Source organism: Erythrolamprus reginae, chromosome 4, assembly GCF_031021105.1.
Source record: "Erythrolamprus reginae isolate rEryReg1 chromosome 4, rEryReg1.hap1, whole genome shotgun sequence".
In the NCBI taxonomy this organism is placed as follows: Eukaryota; Metazoa; Chordata; class Lepidosauria; order Squamata; family Dipsadidae; genus Erythrolamprus; species Erythrolamprus reginae.
In genome coordinates, this window is record NC_091953.1 from 76,934,791 (window position 1) to 76,951,129 (window position 16,339).

At 43.2% G+C, this 16,339-nt stretch overlaps 1 protein-coding gene across 3 annotated transcripts in view; it reads right to left on the reverse strand.

Moving 5' to 3' along the window:
- The window catches only part of POLA1 (DNA polymerase alpha 1, catalytic subunit), an 801,468-nt gene that overhangs the window by 259,903 nt on the left and 525,226 nt on the right, over positions 1-16,339 (reverse strand). For all 3 annotated transcript variants that reach the window (XM_070750673.1, XM_070750672.1, XM_070750674.1), the window contains exon 35: positions 866-982. In XM_070750673.1, coding sequence (XP_070606774.1) covers positions 866-982 — 117 coding nt within the window. The remainder of the gene's footprint in view (positions 1-865; positions 983-16,339) is intronic.

Consider the following 16,339-nt stretch of genomic DNA (forward strand, 5'->3'; position numbering starts at 1 on the left):
GCAAATATTTTAAAATGATTGAGTCAAACTGGAGATCTGCAAAGAGTTAATAAAGTTAGCATAGAACAAAAAAAAAACTGCTTTAGGTAATATACCACATTTTTTGGAGCAGAAGACGCATCGGAGTATAAGATGCACCTTAGTTTCAGGGGACAAAAACAAGGAAAAAAGGCCTTGGCCTCCTAGTAATTTGCCAAATAGCAAAGAGCACAGATGATATTGCTGTATATTTCTATACGTGTGCCTGACACATAGAAATAGCAAAGAATTGGACAAATGTACATTATGGCAGTATATTAATCCCAGAAAATTTTCTTTATAATCACACTAACTCCTCCCAATTATTTAAATAGATCTACTCCAAGGATGGCTAAGTCAGGGTTTAACTCAGCTGCCTTATCTTAATACTAATACTTAATAGAAAAACAGGACATTGCAGATTATACTTTTACAGATCTTTTAAAATGATGTGGCTTTCTGGAAGTATTCTCTGCTATTTAAAAGAAGATACAATACAGGCATGGGCCTCAAGTGGAAAGGCCGGAACGTCCATTCTTCCGGGGAAATGGAGCGCGTAAGCCCACTCTGGTTGTGGTCAAGTGTGCACGCGCCATGCATGCGCAACCAGAGCAATTCCGATTAAAAATTACTGTTTTTTTGCTTCTGCACATGCCCAGAAGCTCGCTAGTTACTTTTCATCTTCTTGGTATACCTTAAATAGATTTTTTCTTCTGTCTTTCTCTTTCTTCCCCAGAGTTTCACTTAATAGGAAAGGAACTGTTTTTCTAAGAATGACTGACATAGCTATCATCCACAGGTTTCAAAAGTAGAAAGGGATAGTTCACTAGTTGGATTTCATTCTTACCTCTCGTTTAACAATAGCTTTCTTGCAGACTGGACACAGAGGTCCATTCCGGGAAAAATGGAGAGGAAGTCGACGGGTACGATACTGGCATGTCTGTTCTTCACATCTCAGCCAACTCTAAATAGGAAAATGGTAAAAATACTTAGAAATATCTTTTTCAAACTATTAAGAAGGCAGTTTTACTGCAATATACTTTATTTCTTGATTCCATGTTTATACTGTAACAGAAACAAAAACCTGTTACAAGAATGCATATTATAAAAATAATAGCATTTATTTACATTTTATACAGCTAAGCCTGAATGCATAAAATATGGACAATGTTAAAATAATTGTATTACATAATGCTACAGAGACATTATGAATCAAGTCCATTTCTCTTGTCTACAATTATCTGTAACTTTCAATATAACATTTTTCCATGCTTCTTGATATATGTTATGTACCAGAAGAGTACATACACTATGCTAATTGAATGCCCTACAATATATTAAAAATTACTAAACATATGCAATAAATTCTCATGGACTGGAGTATACTTGATCAGTTAGTATAATGTAGCATTATATCTTGAAAGATGATATACTGATTAGATGCAGTCTTTCTGAAAATGAGACCTATTCCTGTGTTGCTTTTGAACCAATAGAGATTTCTCTGGGAAAATATGGAGAGGGGCGGCATACAAATCTAATAAATTCAATTCAATTCAAATTCAATTTGCAATTTCTTTTTTTAACATATTTTTTCACAAACTTCACATAAGCATTCATACATATACCATAAATCATATCAAAACATATATAATTATACATTTATATACAATATTCAACTATCAACATCCAACTAAGAAGGTGATGGGGGCAGATGCCTAGTCCCATCGCCAAGGACCATAAGTAAACAAAAGTTGGGAAATAACATTTTAAAAGTAGAAAAAAGCCTATGGAAGACTAAGGAAGCACTCACGGACTCCTATCTCGAAGGATTTCTAGCAAGAAGCCCCCACGAAGGGCTTTCCTTGCAGTGATCTCCATCAGAAGGTAAGCGGGGACGTGAGAAGTGATCATGGGAGATGGGAGAAAGCATTTGGCTGGGAGAGGAAGCAGAAACAATAGTGGGGGACAGAATAAAACACTTGTGCTGGAAGATGAAGCAGAAACAATTGTGGGGAGAGGAGAAAACACTTATACTGGGAGAGGAAACAGTAACAATCGTGGGGGACAGGAGAAAATGTTTGTGCTGGGAGAGGAAGAGGGGAGCCCCCAGTTTCGATCTCCTTCCCAACACCCAGCTGATACCTCCCTGAAGCTTCCGACAACAGAGGATTCCACCCTCCCCCGCCCCCAATGCTGCCTGCCTGCCTGAGCTCCACTGCCTGCCTGATCCCAATGCCTTCAGGAAGCTTAGCTGATTTCTCCCCCACAGCCTTTACGTAACCCATAATGCCACCGCTCAGAGTCCCATATGCACAGCTGATAATCCCCCCCACTTCCAGTGGATTCTCCCTCAAAGCTCCAGATGCCCAGAGATTTCCCCAGAGCCCCCTACTCCTGGAGACCCAGCCAAGCCCGCTTGTTGCAAATGGTGGCCACCATTAAAGAAACTTTGTTAACTTTGTCCACGTGGCTTCAAACTGAAACAAAGGGACCACAAGATCCTATAGGCGAAAGGAATTAATTAAATAAACAAATAAAACAAGAAGAAAACCTTTTTAACAAAGGGTTACCATGTGGCTCACAAATTTCACAAAGACCAAGCAAGTTATATTTACTTATCAGACAATCTTTAAAAGCACCTGAAGTCCTGACAACTTCTAAAGCAACAGGAACTTGGCTGCCCAGCTGTGATGATCAAACCCCTTTGGAGTTTGTTAAAAGGCATCTGTTCCAGTTGTTCTGGTTTCTGGTAGAACTTTAACTATTACAAATAACTCTTACTAAATGCAGTATTTCATAAACAAAGAAACTCCATCTTTATTCTCTTCTCTTCTGTATTCAAAATGCAGTTCATACTAGCACATTCCTTTCTCTACCGTTATCTCTCTTAATTACATTCCTCATGCATTCCTCCCAGCCTCCTCCATTTACCAAGATTTATGATTCAAAAACAGCAGAAATGACTGTAAAATAACACAGAATGAATTCGCTTGCTTGGGAGCTGAACGGGAATACATTTCATTTTACCACTACATTGAAACTCCACCCTTCTTCCCCAGTAGCCCCCTGACATACCAAATACATCACTCCAGTATTTAACCCATTCCTCCCCTTAATATCTTCCTCCAAACACCTGTTCCTTACGTTTTTGGACCTTTCTGAATTTAGGATTGTCCCAGCGAATGTCTGTTTCTTCCTTGCTAGATTCTGGACTCATAGCAACATCCTGTGGCTGGCCTCCCACCTGTTCTACTACCTGTAACCCCGGGCCTACCACTAATTCATAAACACTATCTGTATCAGAGTCCTCAAGTTCTTCATCATCCTCCAACTGACCAGGAGTATGTACAACAGCAGTGAACTCCCAAGCCCCTAAAGATTTTGACAAGCATTGGGAACCAAGCAGACCTGTGGAAGATTCAAAGCAGAGCTGCTAAGGGTACCAGCAATCCAGCTGAGACACCCAGAAACCACAGCAACTATGGAAAGCTCCCAGAAACCATCCAAACCATCCAAACCTCCAGGAGCCTAGTAGTACCATCCTTAGTAATCATTAAAAAAAATTAAATAAATATGCCAAGCAAAAAATCTCAAAACTCAACATTCAAATGCTCCCAAATGGATGATACTAAAGATGACACATGCTATAAATGTAACAAACCCACCAATGATACAATAAATGCCAACTATGCCTTAATTTTGCCCACAATACCTGCCTTGATATTAATAAAAATGTAACCAATTTCCTTCAAAAAGCTCCCACTTTTCTTCATTTCTGTACATCATGTCTACCTAAAATAAATGATCTAATTACCATGTCTTCTAAATTCCATAACCTCGAAACTACAATAACAACACAAAAAGAATACTTAAAAACAACCATATCATCTGAAAAATAATACACTGAGTCTATGGAAGCACATATTGAAGCAAGGATACAAGCATGCTTTACATCTTTGGACAATAAAATTTCAACACAATCAAGTGGTAACTCAAACAATCATAATCTTATTCCAACTCATAAACAATCACCTCAATCATCTGCTCTAAAACCACCACCTCCATCATACACTCAACTTTAACAATCACTACTTCATCAATACACAAACAACTCAAACAATATATCCTTACTTATAAAAGACACCCTCGAACGAGAGCAGAAATGCAATAATGCCATTCTCCACTGCATCTGGAAGGAGAGTCCAACATGGGTAATTAACCAATCCTATTGGTAGAGACTGAGTAAAAAATTAACATAATAAATAGGCACCGCCCCCAGCAGTCTCCCATGAGCTCAGTTTTAAAAACTCAGTCCCAGAGTAGAGTCATATTGAGTTTTGCTTAGAGTAAAAATGTTATTTTTTACCATGTTTAATGTGTTGTTTTTGTCTCCTTTTCCAGATTGGAACAACGTTGGAGGAAGGGGTCTCTGTCCTCCGAGGACAACACCCCCATCGATCTCCTTAGGGGCTGTTTCCCTCCGCGGGATCTGCCCCCAAGAGGAGCACCTCAGCCCGGAGTCACTGGCCTCTGCGGTCAAACGAGGGCTGCGGGCCGAAGGGGGGGGGTCCACCCCCACCACTGGGAGGCCCGAGGACGAAGGCACCCCAGAGGACTCCGCAGGGAAGAGCGGAGTCCCGATCAGCTGTTAAGCGGCGAGAGCGCTACCAGCGCCGCCGCCGGCAGGATCACCACAGAGCCTCGGAAGAGGCGAGAGTCGGGATGCCCCCAGAAGGTTCGAGGCCGTAGGGGGAGCGGCAGAAGGCGATGTTTGGGCGGCGGGCGTTTAGAAAGGGCGCGAAAAGCCCGCGAAAACGCTGGGCGCTGCCATCTTGGGTAGCCCCCAAGAGAGCTGAGCGAGCGCCAGCTGGAAGGGCTTCCGGCAGCTGAGAGGCGCGAAAGGAGCTTCGGGCTCTAAGGCGCATGCGCAGTACAACGGGGTGGCCGGTCGCCATTTTTGCTCGAGGTGACGAGACATTATAGAAGAAGTTTTCAAGCTCGGTGATAATAAGTGAGTAGAATGGATAAAGCCGGGGACAACAAGGCTGGGTCACCGGCGACCCCTAAGGAAAAAGAAAAGGGGAAGACTAAGGAGAAGTCCAAGGCTTCTCAGTCACCAGCATCAGCAGCCTCACTTAAAGAGGCAGAAAAGCGCATAAAGGCGCTAGAGAAGAAGTTAGAGGCAGCATTACAACCTTCCCCTTCAGTTGTGCCCCTGACTCAGAGGCAGGTACCCACTCCTGACCCCATGACCCCACAATCAGCCTATGGGCACACGGGGACCTTCCAGGAGGGTGATTGGTCGCCAGATGGACAGTTTTTCTCAATACCTCAAGTGGCACCATCACCAACTCTATCTTGGACAAGGCCTGAGTCAGTGGGGCCTGCACGAAGAGGCGCACAGGCTCCTTCAGCCACCTTCACCCCCACGGCAGCTGGACTGCGGTCACAGCAGGGGACCTGGCAACACATGCCCCGATATACAGGAGTTGATGGCTGATGTCTACTCTCAGGGGGTGACCGCAGGGTCAAGCCAGTATGCACGCCGAGCTGCACCACCTCAGACAAGGAACCTTTGGCCAGCACCGCCCCCCTCGGGGCTGGGGTCCCTATCAGAAGAACCGGCTTTTGGCGAGGACAGTGACAAGGAGTACGAGTTCTCGGAGGATGAGAACACACACAGCCAGTGGCAGGTCTATTCAAACCAGCATTGTTTAGGACCTTGCTATTTAAGGCTAAGCAGGTGATGAACCTCCAGGGAACGAAAGCAACAGAGGAAGACGCCGGTAAAACTTCAGCCTCTCTGCTTAGGGAGCCCCAACCCGAGACTGAGCATATTCCGGCTTCACACATTTTCGTTGAGGGACTCAAGAAACCGTGGCAATATCCCGCAGCAGCCCAGGGCCCGTCAAACCTGGAGAGAAAATTTTATACGTTTGATGAGGAGGTGGAAAAACTTTTGGAGTTCCCTCCCATCGATCAGCCAGTAGTGACACTAGTTTCCAGTGCCCTGGTGCCCTCCGAGACAGGGGAGAGCCTAAAACCTGAAGACAGGAAGGCGGAAACCCTATTGCGCAAGACCCACCAGATGGCTGGCTTGGGTTTCAGGGCGGCTGCTGCGGCCTCCTTCTTCAATAGGGCCTCAATAATGTGGCTCCAAGAAATGCAGTCACGGATTGGACCGGAGGAGGGTAGATTGCGCCAGGATTTGAGTAAATTACTGGCGGCAGCCGAATTTTCTGCCGATGCGACCCTCCACGCGGCTAAGTTCGCCAGCAGAGGCATGGCTACCACACTCTCCTCTCGTAGACTTATGTGGCTACGTAATTGGCCAGCAGACTTGAAGTCGAAATGGCGCCTGGCTTCAGCCCCACTACAAGGTTCGATGCTTTTTGGGGAGATCCTGGATAAGGTCTTAATTGAAGACAAGGACAAAAAGAAGGTCCTGCCTAGATCCAACAGGCGCCAGGATAGAAGGTTTACTCCTTACGCGAGACGCCAGAATCCTCGCTGGGATTCATCCACTGGCTCAGGACAGACACAACGGCCCTTCAGCCAGAGTCAATATACACAACAATCCTTTCGGAGCGACCGTGGATCCTTCCAGGACAGACCGAGGGGCTATCAGCAGACCAGACGGCCCTTTCGGGGATACGGTCAGAGGGGTTTTCGTCGTTCAAAATGACTCGGCCGGGAGTCTGCCGCTAGGAGGGAAACTGCAGCACTTCAGTCCCTCATGGCAGATTACTTCCTCAGACAGGTGGGTGTTAGCCACCGTGTCAGAAGGACTACGGCTGGAATTCATAGGACAGCCCCCTTACCGTTTTGTACATTGCCCGATAATCCGGGACCCTCAGAAGCATCGACAGATCCACAAAGAAGTGGCACATTTATTGGAGATTCAAGCCATCGAGCAGGTACCTCCACTGGAAGAGGGAAAGGGATTCTATTCCAGAATTTTCCTCGTACCCAAAGCATCAGGAGGATATCGAATGATACTAAACTTAAAGCAGCTCAATGTCTTTATAAAGTACAGGAGATTCCACATGCACTCCTTACAAACCATACTCCCTTCAATCAGGGCTCGAGACCTACTAACCTCAATAGGCCTGAAAGAGGCCTACCTACATGTACCGGTACATCCGGCTCATCGGGAGTTCCTCAGATTCTGTTCAGAGGGCATCCACTACCAGTACAAGGCCATGCCCTTTGGCCTTTCTTCAGCCCCGCAAACTTTTACCAAGTTGCTGGATGCATTGACAGCGCACCTACGGTCTCACTCCATCAGACTGATGGCCTACCTGGACGACATAATTATCTTGTCCAGGTCCCCCAGTCAGGCCAGGGAGGACTTGTCCAGGACGGTACAGACCCTAGAAGCCCATGGCTTCACCATCAATTTAGAAAAAAGCCAGATGGTTCCCGCTACAAGACTTCAACATCTAGGAGTCATCATAGACACCATATCAGGCACTGTAACTCTTTCTCCCGAAAGACAGGAGAATATCCACCGGCTCGTTACCGACCTGATCCGTCACAGACGGGTTCCACTAGCACTATTGTCAAAAGTGTTAGGGACACTGGTGTCCGCCATCGGGATTGTGCCCTGGGCCAGGCACCATATCAGAGGCCTTCAGTGGTTCCTGCTTCCAGCCCAGAGGGCCAAGATCAGCCACTCCCACAGATCAATCAAACTGCCCAGGGCAGTCACGAAGTCCCTACAGTGGTGGACCACCGGAGCGATCCAGGGAGGTTCTCCCTTCCGGACACAGGATCGGCTCATCCTTACCACAGACGCCAGCTTATACGGATGGGGAGCTCACCTGGGCCATCATATGGCGCAGGGCCTCTGGACATTGGAAGACCTGTCACCGGTCAACATAAACTTCCTAGAGCTGAGGGCCGTATTTTTAGCTCTCTTAGCCTTCGCCCCCATAGTGAAAAACAGACATATACTCATATTAACCGACAATGTGGCGACCAGGGCCCACCTGAACCACCAAGGGGGCACGAAGTCGCATCGTCTTATGGAAGAGACTACACGGCTCTTCAATTGGGCCGAGACTCACCTAGCATCCCTCAAGGCGGAACACATTGCCGGGATCAGCAACACCAAGGCGGATTGGCTCAGCAGGGCGACCCTGGATCCGTCAGAGTGGAGGCTCGACCCGGAACTCTTCAGGCAGTTGACCCAGAGGTTTGGAGTACCCCTGGTGGACCTGTTTGCCACCAGTCAGAATGCCCAACTCCAGAGGTTCTACACACGTTTTCCAGATCCAAGGGCAGAGGGAACGAACGCCTTGTGGACTCCGTGGCCCTCAGGTCTTCTGTATGCCTTCCCACCTGTAAACCTGGTTCCGAGGGTGGTGGAGAAGATCCTCCACGAGAGGGTGGAAGTAATCTTGATAGCCCCTTACTGGCCAAGACGACCATGGTTCGCCGACTTGGTGGCTCTCTCAGTGTCACCTCCGTGGAGAATTCCGGACCAGATCATCTCTCTCAGCCAAGGGAACCTTCACCATCCGGATCCCCAATGGCTACACTTGACAGGCTGGCACTTGAAAGGCATAGACTAAGACAATTTGACTTGCCAGAGAAGGTCATAGCTACCATGCAGGCCGTCAGGCGTCCATCGACCTCACGAATCTATCAGGCAACTTGGGCAGCCTTTTGTAAATTTTGCACCACACATTCTATCGATCCTGGGGTAGCTTCTGTACTTGATGTTTTGGGGTTTTTACAGGCAGGGGTAGAGCAGGGTCTGGCCCCTAATACCTTGAAGCGGCAGGTAGCTGCTCTATCTACCATGATCCAGACATCAGAGTCTCGTTCGTTAGCACAGCATAATTGGATTCGAGATTTTATTAAGGGAGCTACAAATAAACATTCTCCTCCAGTTAGGAGGTTTCCATCTTGGGATCTTACACTGGTCTTACAAGCGTTGACTAAGCCTCCTTTTGAGCCGCTGAGGACTATTCCAGTTAGGTTACTTTCTTTGAAGACAGCTTTTCTCGTAGCTATTACATCCGCTCGCAGGGTGTCAGAGCTGTCAGCATTATCCGTAAGGGCAGATCTCTGCCACTTCTATCCGGACAGAGTAGTGCTTAGGTTGGATCCTTGCTTTGTGCCGAAGGTAAATTCGGCCTTCCATAGGAAACAGGAGCTAATCCTTCCTGATTTCTGTACACATGGAACTCATCCCTCTGAGTTATTGTGGCATAAGATCGATGTCCGGAGGGTTCTTAAGATTTACATTAGGAGAACAGAACCGTTCAGGAAATCGGAAACTCTGTTTATATCCTTTTCTGAGGCTAGATTGGGACTTGGACTATCGGCAAAATCTATTAGTAGGTGGTTTAAGGATTGTATCTCTGAGGCCTACAAGGCGGGAGGGCATACCCCTCCAGAGGGGATACTGGCCCATTCAACCAGGAGTGCGGCTGCGTCAGCAGCTTGGGCTACACAAGCGTCCATAGAAGACATCTGTAGAGCAGCAACCTGGGCAGCGCCTACCACATTTATTAAACATTATAAAGTGGACTCCTTTGCTTCTGCGGAAGCGGCCTTTGGCAGGCGGGTCCTTCAGAAAGTTTGTGTTTCTCCTAAGTCCCTAATTAGACCTTCTCCCTCCCATGGGCTTTGAGAACTTTGGTATATCCCATGTTGGACTCTCCTTCCAAATGCAGTGGAGAAGACCCGTTGTACCTACCTGAACGGTCTTCTCGATGCACTGGAAGGAGAGTCCAAACCCACCCGGTAGTTGAAGTTTAGGGACTCCGGAAGTTGGGTTGGTTTATGTTGTTGAATTGTTCAATTAAATTTGGTTATCCTCTTTCAGTGGTTATTCGTTTTTAAAACTGAGCTCATGGGAGACTGCAGGGGGCGGTGCCTATTTATTATGTTAATTTTTTACTCAGTCTCTACCAATAGGATTGGTTAATTACCCATGTTGGACTCTCCTTCCAGTGCATCGAGAAGACCGTTCAGGTAGGTACAACAGGTCTTCTATTTGGTCTTGATGTCACAAATGAACCAGATATAGATAAGATTCATAAGATTATTGCACCAAAATTACCAGCTGAGGAAATCATTGAAGTATCTAGAGATGGCCCTGAATTAAAATACAGAGATGGCTCAATAGCACCCAAATTCTGTAGTCGTCTTTAATACTGAAAACGAATATTCATTAGCACTATAAATTTTATTAACAGAAATTACTCCAATCCAAAGCAACTACGCTCAAAGCCTGACTTATCAATATTACAGCATATCAAATCCCGTGAACTCAGAGCTGATCTTAAAAAACATCAAGACCAAGGTCAAACCAACCTTTACATTGGTTACCATGCTGGTTGCATCAAATCAAGGTCCTGTATCCAACCATCCAACCCTTCAACATTCCTCAACCAAAACCATTCAAACTTCCAATCCAATGCCAACCAAGAACAACCAACCTTAAACCACATCCTCCAAGCCAACATCACCCTAATTTATCCTAACATTCAATTCTACTCAAAGCTAGACCAACTCCCAATAAACCACGAGTAGGTATGCATACCCCTTACTATATCAACCACTAATAATCTTAAATGCAAACTCATTAATTCCAGAAGCAGCATCAACAAAATACCTGAACTACGTTTCCTGCTGAAAACTGCTAATCTTGACATCATATGTCAACTAGAGATTATGATGTCTACCAATCCAATCGAGAAACCCGTAGAGGAGGTGGAGTAGCAATTTTCTATAAGAAATCCCTGAACCTACAAAAATGCAAGTCAAACATGAACTTCAACTTCATGAAACTATGACGTTAAATACCACAGTTCGCTTCCTTCTATGTTATAGAGCACCTGATTATGACATCTCACATGCAAACAAGCTAATCTCATTACTAACTTGGGCAGCCTCCTATCCACATCCTCTTATAGTTCTTGGCGACCTAAACCTACCATTTATAAATTGGACCCTAAATGAATGTACAGTTGAACCCATGCATTCAAACCTATAATCTATTACTATCTAGGACTAGATCAACATGTTACTGATAATAGAAGACTTAACAATTGCCTAGACCTCATTTTCTGCAACAGTTTACACTCAATTTATGGACTACAAAAAAAATACCCTTTTTCTAACAGTGACTATTGTGGTTGGCATTGACCCAGCTCCTGCCCCAAGGAATGTGGAGGTGGATGCAGGGGAAAGATCAACATGTTATAGGCCTGTTTTATTGCCGACAGAGGCAGGTAGTGCAGTTTCCTCGGACAAAGAAGAAGGTGGGGGAGACTTGGAAGAGGGGGGCTTGGCACACAGCCCAGGAAGCCAATCTCCATTATCTTCGGTTGATTAGGATGAAGAAGTGTTAGACCCACACATGCGCAGAAGTATGCATCGAAGAGACCAATTGAAGAAATATTACAGGAGATAAAAGAGGCCACCTGTGTTTGGGTGGGGCTCCAGTAATTAGAGCTGCTGATATAAATAGTAGCGTGTTGGCTTGGCCATTGTGGAAGATTATCTGATCGTTGTTTCTTCAGGACCGTGCCTTGCTGTTTCCAGACTTTGTTTGTTGATTTTTCACGACTTTGAAACCAAAGCAGAGCAAAGTGTGGGGGTCTCACTTCATGGAAGAAGGAGGGCTGTGATGTTCCTTCACAGCTGCTAGCTAAGTACTTAAGGACTGAGGGAATTGTACAGCCTACCAGGTTTTTTTTGGATGAGTGCTCTTTGCAATACAAAAAGGGTGCTTTGTTTCTTTTGAATTTTTGTGATAAAGAACATTGTTTTTGAACTTTCAAGTGTGTGTTTGTGTGTGAAATTGGTACCCTTGAATTTTCTTTCTTTTTAAAAATATTTTTATTAAATTGCATAGACAAACATGACATACATAACATGCAACACTTAGTGGAGCTACAGTCGCTCCGCTCAGAGTAGAAGTCATCTTTATATTTAAAAGAAAAAAAAAGTGAAAAGAAAAGATCTTGTCGTTGTTTAACACCATCTATAAAATACTTAAAAATATCAATTATAAGGTGATAGATAGAAACACATCTAAAGTATTTAAGAACATATAAAAAAAATTAAATTTATAGCTTAAATTGAACTAAAATAGAAAAAAAGGAGGAAAAAAGGGGAAAAAGTAGAAGAAAAAAGGAGTTTACATTTGTATTGTGAATAGTCATCATCTACTGCAATATAACTACTAGGTACTAGTATATTTAAAATAGTATAACAGTAAAGTTATCTCTTTTTCTTTGTATCCCACCAGATATATACCTTTTGCCAAGTATCATAGAATTCTGATTCTTCTTGATCGTTTAACCTTCTCATCATCATATCAAGCTCAGCACATTCTAAAACTTTCTTAACTATATCTCTTTCTTTTGGGGCCTCAGTTTCTTTCCATTTTTGAGCAAAAGCTATCCTAGCTGCTACTAATATATTTATTATTAAATAATATATATCTTTGTTATATTTCTTATTTGAAATACCTTAAAAAAAGAGTTCTGGTGTTTTCTTGATTTCTTGCTGTGTTATTTCTTTTAACCATTTTTCTATTAGGTTCCAATATTCTTTTGCTTTTGGGCATGTCCACCAAGTATGGTAATACTGTAAGTACCTATTTCTACTTTACATTTCCAGCAATTGGGTGACTTAGTTTGAAACATTTTTGAGATTCTATTTGGCGGCAGATGCCATCTATAGAACATTTTAATTTGATTTTCTTTAAAGGAAGTTGACTTTGTTATTTTCCAATTATATGTCCATACCTTTTCCCAAGTATTTAAATCTATCTCTTTGTTTAAATTTCTACACCAACTAATCATATTATCTTTTAATGTCCATTCCATATTTTTACAATTAATTACAAATTTATATGTTTTTCCAATCAATTTTCTTTGGTTTGTTGTTAATAGTTTGTTATTATCCTTTCTAAGTATATATGTTATTTATCTTTATAGAACCTGGACTTTATCTGCGCGTATTGCCACCAGTCTATTACAATAACTGACTCCGACAGGTCCTGGTTCGTTTTTAAATTCCACTGATTTAAGTGGAATTTAACTAAGTCCCTGTATTTCCAGATCTTACCCTCTTGTAGTAAATTTGGGTGGCTTATGGCCTCTATAGGAGATATCCATTCTGGCAAAACAAAAAATAATCTTTCTTTATATCGGTCCACACATCTATAAATGCCTTTCTAATTATATGTCTCTTAAAGTAGGAATGTGTTCTATACTTTTCATACCATACGAAAGCATGCCATCCCAACATTAAATCATGGCCTTCTATTTTCGGGAGACTCATACTATAGAGCCCGGCAGAACAGCGACCATAACACAATAGAATTCTATCTCAACCTACGTCCTTTCAGAAATCATGTTAACAAAGCTACAATGAATTACAACTTTTAAAAGGCCAAATTATGATATCATTGATGCATACCTTTCATCTCTTGATTGGCATGCTATATTCTCTGGCTGTACCACAACTGAAGACTATTACAATACATTTTAATTGAATCCAAAGAACCATTAAATTATATGTACCTCAAATTTCCACCAAAACCAAGAAAAATAAATTACCCATAAAAATAAGAAAGCTTCAATCTAAAAAAACTCTGTTTCTAACTTTAAAAGCCGTTATAAAACTTTATGTCACCAAATTAAGACTGAATATACTAATTATAATATCATTCAAGAAAAAAACCTTCTATGTACTATGTCCACCTGTGCATTCTATAATTTTGTAAACAATAAACTTAAAGACTCCAGATCCATCCCTCCCCTTAAAGGACCAAATGATAAAAGACTACAATGACAAAACTTTTAAAGCAAACCTCTTTAACACATTCTTCAGCTCACTCTTTGTTTACAGTAATGGACCCTGTACAGTGTTCCCTTGATTTTCGCGTGGATGCGTTGTTGAATTTCCGCGAAGTAGAGATGCGTAAGTAAAAACACCATTTTTGGCTATGGACAGTATCACAAGCCATCCCTTAACACTTTAAACCCCTAAATTACCATTTCCCATTCCCTTAACAACCATTTAATCACAATTATTACTAGTACTCACCATTGAATAAGACACTTAGTGATCCTGATATTTATAAACATAATTATTTAATAACAATAATTATTTTTGTTGTTATTTATTTGCAAAAATTATTAACATAACTATGGATCTTCTTCAATCACCACTTCATTGGGCACTTCTGCAATGGATGCTGAAGGCGATGGCATGACAGGCCTCTTGGTTTTCGTATGACCATAGTTATGGGTAGTTGTTGGCACAGTTTCCCTTTCTGGGCTAACATGGTTCTGTAAGGTGCAATGATGTTGTCAAGGGAGGCCTTAAAGTGTATAGAGCAAGTCATGTTGGGATCCCAACTTTCCACAATCTGTTCGAGATGTGCAGCGCTTCTGTGCACTTCTGCAAGCCGTTCAAGCCAACCTCTTCTTCTTCCTCAGCTTGTTCAGCTTCCTCTTCTTCCTCTTCTTCACTCGCTGACCTGGTCAGCTCCTCCAGTTCTTTGTCAGTAGTAGGTCATGTTCATCAAGCAACCCATTGACTTCATCGGGCATCATGTCATTGAGGCCTTCTCCACCCAGTAACTGTGCCAGCTTCATAGATTTCTGGACTGCAGCATGTTGAATTTCTTCAGGAGCAAATCCCTTGTAATCCTGCACCACTTCTGGCCACAATTTCTTCCAGCAGGCATTCATTGTCTGTGTCTTCATATCCATTAAGGCAATCTGAATGTTCTTCAGACATGATGCGATTGTGTACTGACGCCAGTAGCCCTTCAATGTGAAGTTTTCATCAGCGTCCATTGCTTCCACGAGGCTTCCAAGGGAATTGCGTGTGTACAGCGCCTTAAATGCGTGGATAATGCCTTGATCCATCGGCTGGATAAGTGATGTGGTGTTTGGTGGCAAGAATTCGACTTTTACCCCATCATGTTCATGCACCAGGTCATCATGGCCTCCAGCATTGTCCATTAGGAGAAGCACTTTGTAATTGAGTCCTTTGTCAGCCAAATAATCCTTCACCTATGGGATAAAGCACTGGTGAAAACAGTCCCGCGTGAGAGCTTTTGTAATCCATGCCTTAGGATTATGCATCCAGTACACTGGCAACACATTCTTATTTCTGTTCTTTAGGGCTGTGGGATTTTGGGACATATAAATGAGACCTAGCTTGATCATGAAGCCGGCTGCATTTCCACACATGATCAAAGTTACCCAATTTTTCTGGGCCTTAAAACCAGAGGCTTTGGCTTTGTCTTTCATTAAGAAAGTGCACGATGGCATCCATGTTGAACACCTGTTCTGGAAGGTAGGCCCCTTCTTCAATTATCTCCTTAAACATGCCATGGACATACTCCTCGGCAGCACCTGTATCCGCTGAGGCAGCTTATCCGTGCAATGAAATGCTCCTCAGGCCATAGCGCCGTTGAAATTTATCAAACCAGCCCTTATTTGCCATGAATGTGGATGGGGTCGGAGAAGCAGTTGATGTTGATGGCTGGGGGGTCTTCTAAGTCATCAGCACCTTCATCAACATCTTCTTCTCCCTCAGCTGCATTGCTTCCTTCTTTGTTTGCCAGATGGGCATAGAGTTGTTGTGCCTTTGCCCATATCGTATTGGTATCCAATGCAATGCTCTTCTTACGGCAGTCTTGTACCCACAAGGATAAAGCAGCTTCCATTTTCATAAGCCATTTATTTCTAGGTGTCACCATCCTTTTTGCTTCCTTGTTGAATGTGATCACAGCTGTTTGTCTTGTCTTCTTTTCATCTTTTCGAATGTATCTCACATTCGATTCATTTATTCCATAATGCCGCTCAACTTCCGCATATGAGCGATCCCCTTTTAGCATATCTAACAGTTCAATCTTCTGTTTAATCGTCAGCATCTACCTACTCTTTTTACTGTCACTGCCTCCACTCCGTGTGGAACATTTAGGAGGCATCTTGGGTATGTCTTCTAATACATTTTAATAGTTGTAAAAGCACTAATTCATGCCAGGATAACACTGCTGATTGGCTGAGATTTTGGGCCATCAGTGATGACGGGCAAAATCTTTACGATAACAACGCTGATTGGCTGAGATTTCGGCCAATCAGCAATGGCAGATGAAAGTTTGATGATGACCTATGACATCATCAGGTGGGAAAAACCGTGGTATAGAAAAAAACCCATGAAGTATTTTTAATTAATATTTTTTGAAAACCCGTGGTATAGGCAATTCGCGAAGTTCGAAAGCATGAAAATCGAGAGAACTCTGTAGTCGCATCTCAATCAACTTCAATGA